General features: G+C 35.3%; 2 protein-coding genes across 5 annotated transcripts; both read left to right on the top strand.

Annotated features, from left to right (window-relative positions):
• Positions 1 to 101: 101 nt before the first annotated feature.
• LOC106103639 (3-hydroxyisobutyryl-CoA hydrolase, mitochondrial) lies at positions 102 to 2,449 on the top strand. Its single transcript, XM_013283442.1, has 5 exons — positions 102 to 472; positions 737 to 1,277; positions 1,401 to 1,675; positions 1,947 to 2,088; positions 2,236 to 2,449. The coding sequence occupies exons 2-5, from the start codon at positions 737 to 739 to the stop codon at positions 2,379 to 2,381; spliced, it is 1,104 nt and encodes a 367-aa protein (XP_013138896.1). The 5' UTR covers positions 102 to 472; the 3' UTR covers positions 2,382 to 2,449.
• Positions 2,450 to 4,451: 2,002 nt separating this feature from the next.
• On the top strand, positions 4,452 to 13,668 carry LOC106103711 (myoneurin-like). Of its 4 annotated transcripts, XM_013283544.1 has the most exons (14): positions 4,452 to 4,728; positions 5,240 to 5,452; positions 5,534 to 5,614; positions 5,815 to 5,886; positions 7,643 to 7,931; positions 8,323 to 8,406; positions 8,913 to 9,021; positions 10,200 to 10,391; positions 10,466 to 10,762; positions 10,884 to 11,090; positions 11,226 to 11,338; positions 11,692 to 11,894; positions 12,375 to 12,527; positions 13,172 to 13,668. In XM_013283544.1, exons 1-14 carry the CDS (start codon positions 4,680 to 4,682, stop codon positions 13,420 to 13,422), a joined length of 2,313 nt encoding a protein of 770 aa, XP_013138998.1. In that variant the 5' UTR covers positions 4,452 to 4,679; the 3' UTR covers positions 13,423 to 13,668. The 4 variants fall into 4 exon arrangements, with proteins under 4 accessions (XP_013138998.1, XP_013138999.1, XP_013139000.1 ...); XM_013283545.1 differs by lacking the exon at positions 5,240 to 5,452; XM_013283546.1 differs by lacking the exons at positions 4,452 to 4,728; positions 5,240 to 5,452; positions 5,534 to 5,614; positions 5,815 to 5,886 and adding exons at positions 6,321 to 6,655; positions 6,795 to 6,895.
• Positions 13,669 to 15,457: the final 1,789 nt, after the last annotated feature.

Raw genomic sequence — 15,457 nt, 5'->3', positions numbered from 1 at the left:
GCTAAGGTCACTGTCATTGGTCACCTCGTCTATAACCTCGCCGATTATTGAACTTTCGAAATTGTTCTTGTAAGGCGAAACCAATTGTGGTTTTTTACAAACATTAAGAACTAACGAATCTGTAATGTTACAATATTAAGATAAAGATATCGTTTACACGATGCGAGTTCAAGTTAATAAAGTTTTTAAAGTGTTGCCCAATTCTCAAACACGTTAAAAACACTTGTTGCAGCTGGTCTAGTTTTGTGTTTGCAAAATTTTAATTTGTAATCACCCGGCTTCTTGACACTTGTGAAAGATAAATTTTATCCTTTGCACCCCACCAAATAATATTTCCAACACGCAATTTCTATACTGTAACTGTAAGGCATATTTTTTAATATTTTTGTGCTTTGAAGTTAGACTTTGTGTAACTTGAAGAACTTGAAGGTCGTATTACATTTAATGAATATTGATAAGGTTCAAGTTCAACGTAAGTATAACCTTAATAGTTATGTAACTACCTAATTATTTAAATAACAAACATCTTGTATAAAATTATATGAATAAAAAAGTTACATACGTTAATATGTAATGCACCAAACAATTGCCATAGTTATTTTAAGTGAAAAAAAACCTGTATATTTTACGAAACATAAAAAATCTTGAAAATTTACTTGTTAGATATTCTTATCTCTACTAATCTATCAGTGATTTTGATTGTATGCTTACTTTTACCAAAATTTTTATATTCCAGATGTTTAAAATAGGCACTAATTTGACTAGGAACACTACAGTAATTTTCAAACGTCTAATGTCATCACAAGAACAGGAAGTGCTGTTTGAGACATTGAACAATGCTGGAGTTATCACACTAAACAGACCAAAGGCTTTAAATTCATTGAACACTAACATGGTGGCAATGATGCTGCCTCAATTACAAGAATGGGAGAGGAGCAAAGGCTTGGTTATCATAAAAGGTGCAGGAGAAAAGGCATTCTGTGCCGGGGGAGATGTTAAATCTGCAATAGACAGGGTAGAAGGGCCAAAATTCTTCCATACAGAATATAATGTTAACTATTTGATAGGGAAATACAAGATTCCATACATAGCTTTTATGGATGGCATCACTATGGGTGGTGGTTTAGGTGTGTCTGTACATGGCAGGTACAGGATTGCTACAGAGAAAACATTAATAGCTATGCCCGAGACTAAGATAGGACTGTTCCCAGATGTAGGTGGCTCATACTTCCTGCCCCGGCTGCAGGTCAATTTAGGATTATACCTGGGTTTAACAGGTAAACAATGCTTAATATGAAAAGTTTGCTTATTACTATTTCTAGTATTTAATAATTAATTCTTACAGCCCAACATAACTTAATAAATAATCAAAGAAGGAATGAAAGTATTTTTTTTTTCAGGTGATAGATTAAAAGCAAAGGATGTAGTAAAATCTGGAATAGCAACTCATTTTGTACCAAGCAGACGTTTGTTTGAACTGGAGAAACTTCTGTCTCGCTGCAACAACGACTCTGAGATCCGCAATCTGCTCAACAAGTTCAATGAGCCTCCCGAAGAATTCTCATTAGCTCCTAATATTAAACACATCAATTACTGTTTTGCTGCATCCACTATTGAGGAAATCATTGAGAGGCTGCAAAAGGTGCAGAATGACTGGTCGGTTAAAACTTTAAAGGTCTGTATATTTTTAATCTTTTTAAAAATTTAATATTGCTTTGCAAAACCATCAACATTGCACTCTATTATGTTAAAACTGCATATGTTGCCTTTGTACAGACACTAAAGTAGAGATCGCTTGGACATCTGATACACTAAGTTGGACTACAAGGGGTGCCACAAGTTACAAATTGCCCAGTATCATGTATAAATTAAACTTTGGAATTGCGCCCCGACTGCTGGCTAAAACCAACACTATAAAAATAATTTTGATTTGTATTGTTGGGCAGACCCTGAGTGAGATGTGCCCGGGCTCACTGAAGATAACCATGCGAGCGCTGCAGCGAGGTGCGCAGCTGGAGCTGGCGCAGTGTCTGCGCATGGAGTACCGCCTCGCCTGCCGCGCCACGGAGAACCATGACTTCCCAGAAGGTATGCATAGTGCCGGTGGTAGGGTACAGAGCTGTGGGCCGATTGCCCACGCTGCCTATACAAGTTAATTAGTCTGGACGATTTAAGCGAAAAAGGCGTATCTTAAAGTTTGATATAATTTGTCGTCATAATTTTATATTATCTCAGGTGTTCGAGCGCTCCTCATTGACAAGGACAACAACCCGCAGTGGAACCCAAAGACTCTGGATGACGTCACAGAAGACTATGTAGAGAGTTATTTCAAGAAGCTCCCAGAGGACCGTGAGCTCAAATACTTTGATGCCAAACTGTAATTCTTTACAAGTACTCATTAATTGCACATTTCCTAACGTACATAATTTTAGGGATGCAAAATGCAAAACAACAGTTTTACTCATTCGAAATAATTCCGGCATTCATTCTCTAACCATGATGTAAGAAAATTAGTTTATTAATGAACAATGGTTATTATAATTGTTAAATGAGTGCATATATTTAGGAGAAAACATTTATTTTGCCGACCTAGAAACCATTTGCTATAGAATTCCTAATAATGACAATATTTGAATAATGAAATAATTGACTGAATATATTTTACACTTTCATATATAATCAAAGAAGGAATTTTAATTTCAATATGACTGGCAGCTTTTTTAATTTATCTTTGTCATATAAATATATTTTTAATTTTTATACGAAAATGTAAAGCAATCGATTTTTATAGTTTATATGTATATTATGTTCTTATATTATAAAATAACCAGCAGCCATAACCTATTGTATTAGTGTTGAAGAAAATAAATACAATTAAGTAATTATGTACTCCAATGTAAATTTTTTTTAAGGAATTTTTGTTATGATTCCGAATTATTATATTTCTTTGTGTTTTTCTATTTTTTTAAAGTGCAAATAAATCAATGAATAAAAATAATTTGATATAAATAAACACATTAAATCTCGATACTTTTACACTTAAAATTTGTATTTAACATTTTTACTGTAATTTTATGTATTGACTAAGTTTTCCTATTTTTATACAATTATTAGTGATAAGGAAAATAATATGTTGAAGAAATTATATTTTTGTAAACAAGTTTAGAAATGAAATTTTTATTCCATGTGCTAGCCATTGGCTGTGTAATTAAAAAGTTAAAGATTGTATCTAGTACAAAATGCATTTATTTTTCATGTTTGTAATCCTTTTATATGAATATTCAACATTTTGTGATGGTTATAAAATGGAATTGATAAAATTGTTAACTGCCATTTTAAATAAATAAGACTTTGTATAATGTTATTAATGGTTTTTATTTAAGTAATACAGTAGTTTGATATGGATCTTTTTTAAGAAAATAGTGATGAGGATCTAAAAGATAAGATCCTAATAGATGGTCATCATTAAAGTCAAAGTTATATATTACAAGCTTTTGTGTTTATTTGCAATTTCGCTTGATGGTTGCAGTTGGCCATGATGAAGAGTTTATGAACTAATCAGTTTACAGATATGAAGCAGGCTACAGATGGGATAGGTCGTTTGGACAGTATTTGCAGTTCCAGCAGTGAGTCCCTTTTGGCGCCACAGTTGCCAGTTTGACAGATGTCATAAATATAGTACAGTATGTATATATAGATGTACATGATTCTTTTGGCACCCGGCAATGAGAAGTGACATTTAATGTCAGGATAATAGTGACATAGCTTATCAGTCTTCGCGTCATTACTTTAAGCATTTTGTGTGACTTTTTAATGTTATTCCATGAAATAAAGTGTTGAAAGCGTTTAAAAGTAGTGCAAGACAGTTTTTTTTTAAGTGAGAGATATTTTTATCGCTGAGAAGTTGGGGGGTCCAGTAATTACATTTGAAAATGTGAATCATTTTGTGTCTGTTGCAATCAGAATTTGTTACCATTTGTTAATCAATAAATTGCCTAACTCTTAAAGCGACGCATATTTTTGGATTTGTAATTTAAAAAAAAAATGTTATATACTAATAGACTTAAAAACATTTTACTGAAAGTTGTTTTATTTCCTATTTCAAATTGCAGTGACCGACCCTTTATTGTAACATGTTTTGTGTACCTGGAAGTATGGCCTTCTTGACGTTAAAATCATATTTACTTACGTATTAAGGAAATTACTGTGTGTTTTCATTAATGTATCAAAAACTAACCACATAATTGTACGGTGCGTTGATAATAAACAATAATAACTTTGATTTCTATTATTCTGTAGATGAGCGCTAAGTAAGACTATTTCTATTACGTTAAGACTATTCCTTCCCTAACTGTCTCAAGAGAGTGCATTGCTAAAAGTTTGCTACAAAGATTATTTAACTATAGAGCCTTCTAACCGACAAACGAAGTCTCAAGCATTTCCTAGTTACATTTTAAGGTACAAGTACTTCCTTTACAATTTGCGTTTTCGTTTTCAAAAGGAAAGAATTTCCCTTTAATGCGGACATATTATCTTGCTGGTAACCCTAAATGCTCAGGCGCCATCCTGTCAATGTCAAAAAGGTGCCACAAGAGTCTTATGGCACTATATCTACTACTTTATTATCGTTTAATTCAAATGAATCCTCAATAATATTTAGGTAAATAAATAACGTAAATATGTCATCTGACAGGCATTGTTGCGTTCCTGGTTGTAAAGAAAGAGGAGGTATGTCTGCTCACTTTAGACCATTACAGACTTTAATATAACACTGTCTCTATCCAGTATCCAGCAGTAAGACGACTCCTCTCGTATAATAAGGATTTATAGCCATAGTCCACTTCTTTGGCCTAGTGCCCCTGTACATTGCCGGACTACTTAAGTATTTGTTTGTAGTGTTTTGTCTTTAAGATGTATTTGGTTCTTTAAAAACCATATTTATAGCAGCGAAGTAAATGTAGTAAATTGTTGCACTAATCTCTCTGATACTTTTTTGTACATTAAAGCATGTTTTTAATGAGTGCAATAACATTAAATAAGATGTTCTGCATACGACCTGATTCTATCGTAATTCTAATACATATGCCTCTAGTGCCCCGTAACCAGTAAGAAGTTGTGAAAAATTTTATTTAGGCTATTAGTCTCAGATTTTTCATGTTATATCCATATGGCAATAGTGTTTTAGTAACTAGCCTTATTAAAATAAACTTTTGTTAAAATAACAGATTACTGTTTTAAGGTCCGCATAAAGTTCTACACGGGTTTCCAAACCCAGAGAAGGATAGGGCAAGATTTAATACATGGCTGTATGCAATTGGCGGTGATATCATAGATCTGGAAAATGAACACATATATAAGTACCGACGTGTATGTCGGTCGCATTTCCAAGACAAACACTTATGTCGTAACCACAAAATTAGCCACAATGCTGTACCAACATTAAATATGCCCGGTTTGTGTAAATATTAAGTATCATGAAATAACTAAATTTATAATATTATTTTACATAATCTACAACTGTCCTTTTTTCCAGAACCATTGCGATTACAAAAATCTAGTAACCGGAAGCCAATGCAAGAAATTTCTGATGAGAACAAACCATTAACATCATTTGGTAGTTATATTTTGAAACCTTTTAGAAAGGCATTATGTAATCAAAATGTTAATAAACAGTTAATTAATAAATACCATAAATTCCTACTTACTCCTAGTAACTATATACAAAATTCTGGTACTTTTGACCATTATTATCTAATCCATAATTTGCAATATCATAGTATATTGTCTTGTATAAATGTTAATTATTCATTCTAGATCCTGTAGCTTCGAATCTTGCTGAAGCGCTGCCTTTAAATACTTCACACACGAAAACTCAACAAAATCTTGGTAAGTTTTGCATATATATGTATATATCTATACTACTATCCGTGGATTTGACGGCGGAGGTGTCGTTTCTTTGTGTGCGTCTCCTCCTCCGTCAATTAAGGGTAGGCAACGCATCTGTAATTGCGGTTGTCACTGATGTTTACGTATGATATATGAAATATGAGATTGTATAAAATGTGATTGTTGATGCTTATAATATACTTGTTAACTATGTGAAGACAGTGTTTCAATACCCCTACACCTCCAGAGCCCGGGACGGCAGAAAGTAACTGTCCGTTAGTATCCTTTGTTGTTACTTCCTAATTAATTGGTATAACGCACTATTTGAATGGACATATAATTCTTTTCGAATTGGTATATAATTATTTGGATATTCATATATATTATTATATATGTATAAAAGAAAGAAAGTTGTAAACTATGAAATACAGATGGCGCTTTTCTTCTTCGTATTACCCAATTCGAGGGTGAAGATTAGTCTCTATTTCAGTATGTCACAAAGTACTCTGTGATCCGTATATTGTCCGACGATATTTGACAGTCAGATATTCCATGTACAAACAAATCCCATTGCTTGTACTTGGAATATCTGGCTGCGCATTATCAAGTCATGAATTATCGGATGTAACGATATTACACGCCACATGTTGTACAGCTTGATAATTGGAATACATTGGCACGGAATATCGTGAAATTTATTTTGAAGTAAGACTAAACAGGAATAACAATTAAATTGGACGACAGTGGAAAATATTATTGCGGTCTTAGGGTACGTAATCGCACTTTAATGAGATACTAGTTTGCTGATTCTTATAACCTAAATCTTATATTTCAAAACCTTACTTCTCATTGTTGTGATGGTTTATGTGATCCTCATTGAGGCTATGCTTGCTCTTGCGCGGGTCTAGACGCGGCGCGGAAAATAGACTCCTTGACTTAGAAGCTGAGGTATTAGCACCACCATCATCAGTTCGGGTTATTGATGGAATCAAATTGCAACAAGATCCAAGTAATTAAATTTATTTATTATGACGCTAACTATCGCCCGTAACTGCGTTCGCGCGTTAATTAAAATAAACATTAGTGTCTTATGTGTTATTCCAGACGATATTCCATATCTGTGAAAATTTGAGTAAGATATGATGAACCCTTACATAAATCGTACCGTGTACCCGGGATCAAGAAACTAACTGTCGCATTTAAATATATTATTAAGTTTGGCTTATATTTGTTTATATTTAATCATTGTAGTTATAAAAATGTAAGTAGTTAATTACGTTTTTGATATAATTTGTACAAAAAAATGTACTATAGTACATTTTTTATATTCATTAAAATTAGTGGTCAGTACATGACTGTGTTATTTACAAATCTGATCAATAAAAACGTTCCAAAATGTTCTCTTCTGTTGTTTCTTTTCATGTCAACGTTTGCTTCGTATAAAGTCGGTTATCTGTTGCCCTAAACACAGGTTGTACGAATCTAATAGTAAATAAACGATTCACATAGAACTCTAACTTGATATTCAATTTTAACTGAATACTGGTATTGGCAATACTTGATGCAATCCTAACCGCCTACGTATCATTTCAGCTCTACAATTCTTGACATTTTATCCATCGTTGTGCTGTTCAATAATTTTATAATTTAAATCTATCTTATAGTTGCAACTTTCAAAATCCGACGCTCATCATCGCGATTTTTTCATTTACCTAATTAATTGATCTTTGGACGAGTTGTGTTTTTTTCTGTTAAGTTATGGCTGGGCATAATGCTTGTGGAGGCGACCGTTTCCCTGAGTCTCCCAGGCGACCTGGAGTACTTCTTTCATCAGACGATTTTGATGAGATCGTTCAATACAAAGGGAGCTCACGTTGGTATACTCGCGCTGGTCACTTTTATGTGGCTAGTCGTTCGAGGGGGGCCTCAACGACGATGAGGTGCTCTACCGACCGCTGTCCGGCGCACTGGATACTACGGGATGGGAAAGCTGGTCCGACTAAGGGTCTGCATAACCATCCACCTACTCCCTGGGTGCTAAATCGGTGAGATAACAAAAGTATTTGGTTATGATTTCATAAGTGTATAGGTTTCACGTTAAGTTGGGGATTTGTTTTACTATTAATACAGTATTAAATAAAAACTCCGGTGTGGTGTGAGCATAATTATCAGCAATACTTGAATGCAAAGTTTGTTTTTGTAATTTGGATAGCTTTTTTTAAATCAATATATTTTGTTTTAATATATATCAGACTTTTTCTGTGGAAATGGATTCTCCCAGGAATAATATAGCATATAGTATTGAAAGACGATTATTCAAATCTTATAATACAAACATCTGAACAAACAATCAAATCTTTCCTATTTTATAATATTAATATAGATAAATTTAACTAAATGCTGTTTAGTTAAAAAATACACCTCTTTTTTTTTCAGGAACATCATGTTTCAAGCACTGAAGAGGAGAGCTTCAGAGGAGGATATTCCTCTCAGTACGATTTATGAGGAAGAAGCTGCTAGGTAAGTGATGACTGTTATTCCTTAAGAATAGGATAATAAAACTGATTATGATGTAGTAAGGGTAAGTATTAATAATGCAGGGTAGGGTTGGACCCCTCGGTGGGGACATATGAGGTGATCATGGTCAAATAAACTTTTTGTATTTGTTGTTAAAAAATGTTAATCATGTATTTTGGATAGAAAACTCCTAGAGGATGTAAAATAAACGGAACAGGCAGAAATACTAATGCCAGTCCAGAAAAATTAAATACACGGTTTGATCGATCAATTTTTTGTAAGGTACTTAGCAAGAAGCAGACCCAATTCTTATGTTGATTAGATACAATCTTTATTGTTATAAAATCGGATTAATGTATTTTATTTCAGTGTTTATGTTAATTCATTTTATTAATAACTTATATAAAATACTTTTCAAATTTATTCAGGCCAAAATGATCAACCTTAGCTACGTCGAATATTTTTAATATAGTTTAAAATAATTATATTATAATATTTCTTATTTACAGGTATCCGGATGCTGCATCGCACCTGCTATACCAGTGTGTGCTGCCGTCGATGCGTAAGTGGAGGAGGAACTCACAACTGGGTGTCTTTCCTCCACTTGAGAACTCTGTGGTAAGCAATTAAAAAACCTCTGAACCGTTATACAATTCTAAATTTAAATTTTGAAACATCACAACATCAACTAAATCGTTTTACCCACTGGCAAGAGTCACACACGATCATAAAGACACGCTGCCAATTGGCTGATGGGATTCTGACAGGTTGAATTCCGCCATATTGGCTTATTTGGCCGTGCAATATCTGGATCAGCCGTGCCCGATAATGTACGACCGAATAATTCGGGTACACACATACTTTGCATGGGACACCGATTATTAGGTCGTAAATTATCGGGTCGTGCAATATCGGTACGTTTTCATATTGTTCGACCCGATAATGTACAGCCAAATAATGCACTGGCCGATAATTCGTGTACCTAAATCTTTTGTTTGTACACGGAATATTTGGCTGTCCATTATCGGGTCATGCATTATCATGGCTGTACATTACTGCCATTCGAAATTAATTTTCTTGTATAGGGTGTATAGGGTGGATAAGACAGTTTCGGTCCAGGGGGAGTTTAGATTCGCTAGACTTGGTGCTCGAAATTAAATGAAAGTAAACTACTGAAATATGTATTTCAACTAATGTGATAACATTTATTTTATATTTTTATAATAAAACTAGTAATTCTAATTATTTTGATTAATTTCTGATTTTATAGAAATAAATCTTGTTATTCAAAAAGAAAAGATAAATGATAAAGAATAATTATTTTATATCTATTAGGGTGTTTAAGAGTGGATCGTTACTGTACCCCAGAGGTGGGCTATGACTGTCTGAGGTGGACCGAAACCGTTTTTAGAGATTTTATTTTAATTGACTAATGTTCTCGTTTTTGATAGGATACAAGTAATGTTTATCTAGATAACATTATATTGTTAATTAAATAAAAAACCTACTTACTTTTTTCAAGATGAACACGAACTGGTAACAATTTTTACTGACAACACTGGTACCTGTCAACGTCAAAAAGTTTTAAAGTTCGGACCTTTTTTGCTGATCGCATTTAATTGTAAACATTGTACCGCGTATTATGTAGAAATTTTATCGTTCCTTTACAACAATCCACAACGACATATTTTGGTAGAGAAATTATTTATTGTTGTCTAACACGTATAATATATGAAATATTAGGAGAAAGAAAAGACCTTGTACTGTTTGTGTTATGGTTTTAAAATTAACACTAGGTTACACAGCAGAATACAGAGATGGGAGCCAGCAGACACATATTTCTTGATGATGACATCATTCCCGACGTGCATAAACTTTGTAGATTATGTCTCTGTCAGACAGAAGACTGCCTACCAATTTACAGAGATTCCAAACACGAATCCTATCCTGATATCGCCTTGCGTATCGCGATGTGTGTGGGGATTGAGGTAATCTTAAAGTTTTCACTTTGGCTGAATATCTTTGGATCAATGGCTTGCTAAAAAACTTACAACTCTTCTAGGTGTCAAAGGATGATTGTCTCCCAAAAAAGTTGTGTAGACAATGCTACCGAGACATTGAAAGGTGTTATATCTTTCGGGAGAAATGTGAAGTCAGCAATAAAAAGCTAAAACTACACGCAGCAGCTGTGAGGGAGAATAAAAAATTAATGGAGAACCAAAGAGGTGTTAAAAGAAACTTTAAAGAAGGCAATGATTTATTAACATTTAGCAATGAAAGAACATATGGGAAAACCTATTCAAATAGGCTATCAAATAAAAAAAACAATGTAAACCTACATAGCAATACACAGAAAGAGGTATGTTTTTATGAGCCCTGTCATTAATGATATAAGCAAATTACAAAGACTAGAAGTTAGGAACCCTTTTGAAAGTTTGGAAGAATAATAACAAGTTATATAGATTTACTTTTTTGTACAGATACAAGAAACACCATCAAAAGTTGAGCCAGAAAATGTTGAGCCTAGTTTTGAAGCATTTCTCACAACAGTTCTTTTGCAACTTGGTGTAGTTGAAAGAAAAGATGAAAAGATGATATTACAGAACCCTAATGTGAAGACTTTGGAATTAGAGACTCAGAATGGGAAGGTACTGGTGGAGCTTACGGAGGAGGAGCCAGATGATGAGGTTGGCGCCCTATATCTTTGATATATTATATTATTTGTATATCATATTTAACTAAACTATAAACTGATAAAGGATGTACTCTCGAGGTGCTCATGTAAATATGAATAAAGGGGAGTGTAAAAATGTTCTTTGCAGTTTCAGGACAATTTAAGTGAAGAAACTATTAGTGTCAGTAATAGTGTTAATAGTATGCCATCTTCAGAAGAAAGTGTCCCAATAAAGTTGGAACAAAACGCCAAAGGAAAAAAGTAAGTATATTACACTAGCTTTCGCTCGCAACTTCGTTTAGGTCGTCTGTATGTTGCTCCAGACTATGTTATACATTCAGCAACATCCATCTAAACTTCTGCATTTATCTATACTTCTATACTAATCTAATAAAGCGTAACAGTAAACACACTACTTTGTGGCACAGGACATCAGCAATCACCGCATATTTTTGAAAAAAATCTTTCTTTAATAAAAAGCCCTATACTTATGACACACTTTAAGCTATATACTTTCATGCTATCGATCTAAGGGGATAAATAAATTGGAAAAAAACCTTCACCTGGGAAACAGTTAGTAAAATTAGTATTAGACCCTGGTGACACTGGCGCAGGGCCGGGGCCGGGGGCGGGGCCGGGGCGGAGGCGTGCGGGCAGTGGGCGCGCTGCGCGGCGTGCGGCAAGGGCTTCCTGTCGCGCAGCGCGCTGCGGCGCCACGAGCGCGTGCACTCGGGCGAGCGCCCGCACGCCTGCCGCGTCTGCCGCCGCACCTTCGCGCAGCGCGCCGTCATGCTGCGCCACGAGCTCGTGCACAGAGGTACCGCCCACCACCACCCACCACCCACCACCGTTACCACCACCACTTTTAAAAGAAAAACTCTAAAATACAATGATAATTTTTTTTATTTTTAAATAATCGTGATAAATGACAGCTATTCTAAATCACGTCATTCGAATTCCAAGCCGATTTTCTCACATTAAAACACTACTAATATAATCAAGAATGTTCTATTTTTGAGGTTGGTTAAAAGAAGATGTACATAAGTGTTTTTTTTTCAAAGTCAATTAACACGAAAAGTTTTATATACAAAATACTCCGTTGACGTCGTTTGATCTATCTGTTCACCTTTTGCCCTTCAACCTCTCTCTGTCGCTCACACGCCCTCTCTGTCACACTTCCATTCCATTCCCTTCCACACCATAATTCTTTCCCACATTTCTAATGAGCGAATGTTATGTGTGCAATATATACTAATATTTATAACGTTAAACGATTGTAAGTGAATGTGTGTGTCAGAGCAACGTCCGTACCAGTGCGGGACGTGCCCCAAGAGCTTCACTCAGCGCTCGTCGCTGGAGGCGCACGCGCACGCGCACGCGGAGCCCCGCCAGCGCGCGCTCAGCCTGCGCCCCTGCCCCAACTGCGACAAGGTCTTCCTCTACGCCTCCGGTACCACACTTTATATTATATTTCACTAGTTGTTCAGCTTTTCCCGTGCGGCTTCATCCGCATCAAATTATAAAAACTTTATCGTATCGTCGTATATCTTTATTATTAACTTATTTACATTTGTCAAATTCTCAATTGCAAATGTCAAAATTACCGTTACTAATAACTTCGATTCTTTAATGTTGGCAGCTCGTACTTTATGGTGCCTTTCCTAAATGAAGATTTTTTTCCTATTTATGTACCTCTAACTTTAATAGTGTGACGTAAGTGTAGGGCTTTGTATTAAAGAAAGAACTATTCAAAAATATGCTGTGATTGCCGACATCCTAGGCCACGACCTAGTGTGTGTTTACGATTTATTATATTAGTAGAGATAATAAAGTTAGCCCGCGACCCTGCCCGCGTCGAATTACAAAAAAACTAGCCAATCTATTTCAGACCATTTTCTACAACTGCGCCAAATTTTATCAAGATCCGTTAAGCCGTTCCGGAGATACATTCTAATCAAAATTTTTGCATTTATAATATTAGTAAGATTTTTTTTTTCTCTATTACCAAACGTATTAACAATGGTATTGTTGTCACGTGTGTTTTTGTGTGAGATAACTGAATTTTGTCGATTAATCTCGCGATGTGTATATCAGGTCTGTCTCGTCACATGCGCGTGCACAGCGGCCGCGTCTACGAGTGCAGCGAGTGCGCGCGGCCCTTCTGCGACAAGAGCTCGCTGCGGCGCCATCTGCGCAGCGTGCCGCACCCCCCACCACTAGCATCACCATCTCCAGCAGTGTCACCACCAGCATCATCATCACCCCCACCACCACCACTACCATCTCTACCAGCACTGGACACTTCCCCAGACATAGTATTGCAGTCAGACTCTCTAATGTCATAAGGTGTGCAAGTGCCTTGAAATGTTACATTACTTGTTCAAATAACTTTATGAAACTTGTTACTTTATTGTATAATAGATTTTTTTATAATATAAGTAGTATTAAATATTATATCACAATAAAAGCTCATGTTTAAGAGAAAATGTTTAATTTGTTGTGGTTGCTAGAGGAGCTGGCAGGTTATTTCTTAGATTAAAACATTATGTAAAATTGTACAAAGTGATATTACAATAAATAATATTTTTATCAATTTTGCAGTTTTATTTGTTTTCTTCTGAGTACACAGAATACTTTGTGAAGGTAGACGACCTAAATAATAATAATAAAGATTCTTTATTGTCAATCATTGATTTAAGGATCAATATTGCTTTGGCTCCTTAACTAGGAAATCCTGTGTTTAAGGAGCCAATGCCTTCCCTTTCAGTTACCTTTTGACAACAAAAAAAAATAAAAAAACTTGAGTATCGCATGAAACCATACAAAATTAAAGAAAAAATAAACCTACTGTTAATTAGTAATAATAAACTGAAGTTAAGGAAAATGAATCACTTCTTACCCGTCTGTCATGTGTGTTGTTGTGAGTAATTGTATGAGTGTGTATGTGTGTATGTGAGATTGAGTGTGTGAATGTGTGTCATTGAGTGTCTGCATTGAGCATGTGGGTGAAGATAATGTATATGTGTATGAATACTTGTATACTGTATGCCATGGAAAGTACTAATTTCTATTAAGTATTATGTAGAAATAGTTGTTCACAATCATTGTAATTAAGGTTTTCCAACCACCTTACACAAATAGCTATCGTTTAAAAATATGTTACTCGAATTTCTGTATTTTTAGAGTTATTTAATTATTTGTAACAGAAATCGCCAAATCAAAGTTTAGAATAAAATTTACAGCCATTATTTTTCTTCTTGATAACTCTGGGGACCAATGAAGTACTTTGTTATTTACATCGAAGCGACATCTGATTGAAATTTGACTATTGACCTCACCAGTCTTTGGCCAACTTCGGCCGCGCTTAGTCGCACGAGAATGAACGTAGTTTTCTTTTTAGCTCATTGGTTTATTTTTTCATGTCAATATTCTTTTCTGGTTATCTTATAAATATTTCTTGTTTATAAAAAAAAACATGCACATTCCCTATTGTCTTGTTATCATCATCAGCCTTTGTTTGCCCACTGTTGGACATTGGCCTCCCCCAAAACCTTCCACAGAATGTGGTCCTTCGCCTTTTTGTCTTATGAGTTTTCAAAAATAGAAATTCATGTCGGGAATCAATGAAACACGATTAATATTTTACTTAAACATTTTTATTTGAAAAAATTTTCGTCCTAGATTGAAAGGCAACATGGTATTGTATAAGTTTGGAAAGTGCGGCTGCGGCGCGGCTGCGGTGCGGCTGCGGCGCGGCTGCGGCGCGGTCGCGGCCGATGGCACTCACATTACAAACGACTCGTACTAATTATTGCAACTATTTCTCACCCAATCAACTCAACTCGCCACCGCATTGTAACATATGGAATGCCTTCAAAAGTCACTTACAAAATATCATTATACACATACTATAAAAGCATACAATTAAACATTTCAGCGGTCATTTAGAATTTTGTTCTGACAGAGTTAGTGTTGTGTTGTGTTGTGGCGGCGAGCGCCGCAAGAACGGTCCGACATAATTACACTTGAAGCTCTATTCGACCTACATCTAGAATATAAATGATTATAAAAATAAATAAGGGGGACACTCCCCCTCCCTCTCACCCCCCCACGCTCAACAACACTGCGGACGTCCTTTGAGCAAGACTCAAAAGTTTAAGTATCCTCAAATATATTGGTGTTTGACATTCGGCGCACGATATATAACGTAGTTATCGATTAAAATCAAAAATACTTATAAATAATAATAAAAACAAGGGTGTGTGCAGTGTGCAGTGGCCCCCGCGAACTCGGTTATAGCACATTACACTCTAAAATAAAATTACTAATATGTAGTAAGCAATATTTACACTTGTCCCGGCGCGCGCCGCCGCCCGCCGC

This window comes from Papilio polytes, unplaced genomic scaffold (assembly GCF_000836215.1).
Source record: "Papilio polytes unplaced genomic scaffold, Ppol_1.0 DF823731.1, whole genome shotgun sequence".
NCBI classification, from domain to species: Eukaryota; Metazoa; Arthropoda; class Insecta; order Lepidoptera; family Papilionidae; genus Papilio; species Papilio polytes.
This window is presented reverse-complemented; position numbering and strand designations above follow the sequence as displayed.

What these genes read in the sequence shown, in the direction of transcription:
- LOC106103639 (XM_013283442.1), top strand. Translation starts at nt 737, where the DNA reads ATGTTTAAAATAGGCACTAATTTGACTAGGAACACTACAGTAATTTTC. An exon ending in ATTATACCTGGGTTTAACAG is followed by an intron (nt 1,278 to 1,400) that starts GTAAACAATGCT and finishes TTTTTTTTTCAG; the next exon opens with GTGATAGATTAAAAGCAAAG. An exon ending in GAACCATGACTTCCCAGAAG is followed by an intron (nt 2,089 to 2,235) that starts GTATGCATAGTG and finishes ATATTATCTCAG; the next exon opens with GTGTTCGAGCGCTCCTCATT.
- LOC106103711 (XM_013283544.1), top strand. Translation starts at nt 4,680, where the DNA reads ATGTCATCTGACAGGCATTGTTGCGTTCCTGGTTGTAAAGAAAGAGGA. An exon ending in CAAACCATTAACATCATTTG is followed by an intron (nt 5,615 to 5,814) that starts GTAGTTATATTT and finishes TATTCATTCTAG; the next exon opens with ATCCTGTAGCTTCGAATCTT. An exon ending in GAAAACTCAACAAAATCTTG is followed by an intron (nt 5,887 to 7,642) that starts GTAAGTTTTGCA and finishes TTTTCTGTTAAG; the next exon opens with TTATGGCTGGGCATAATGCT.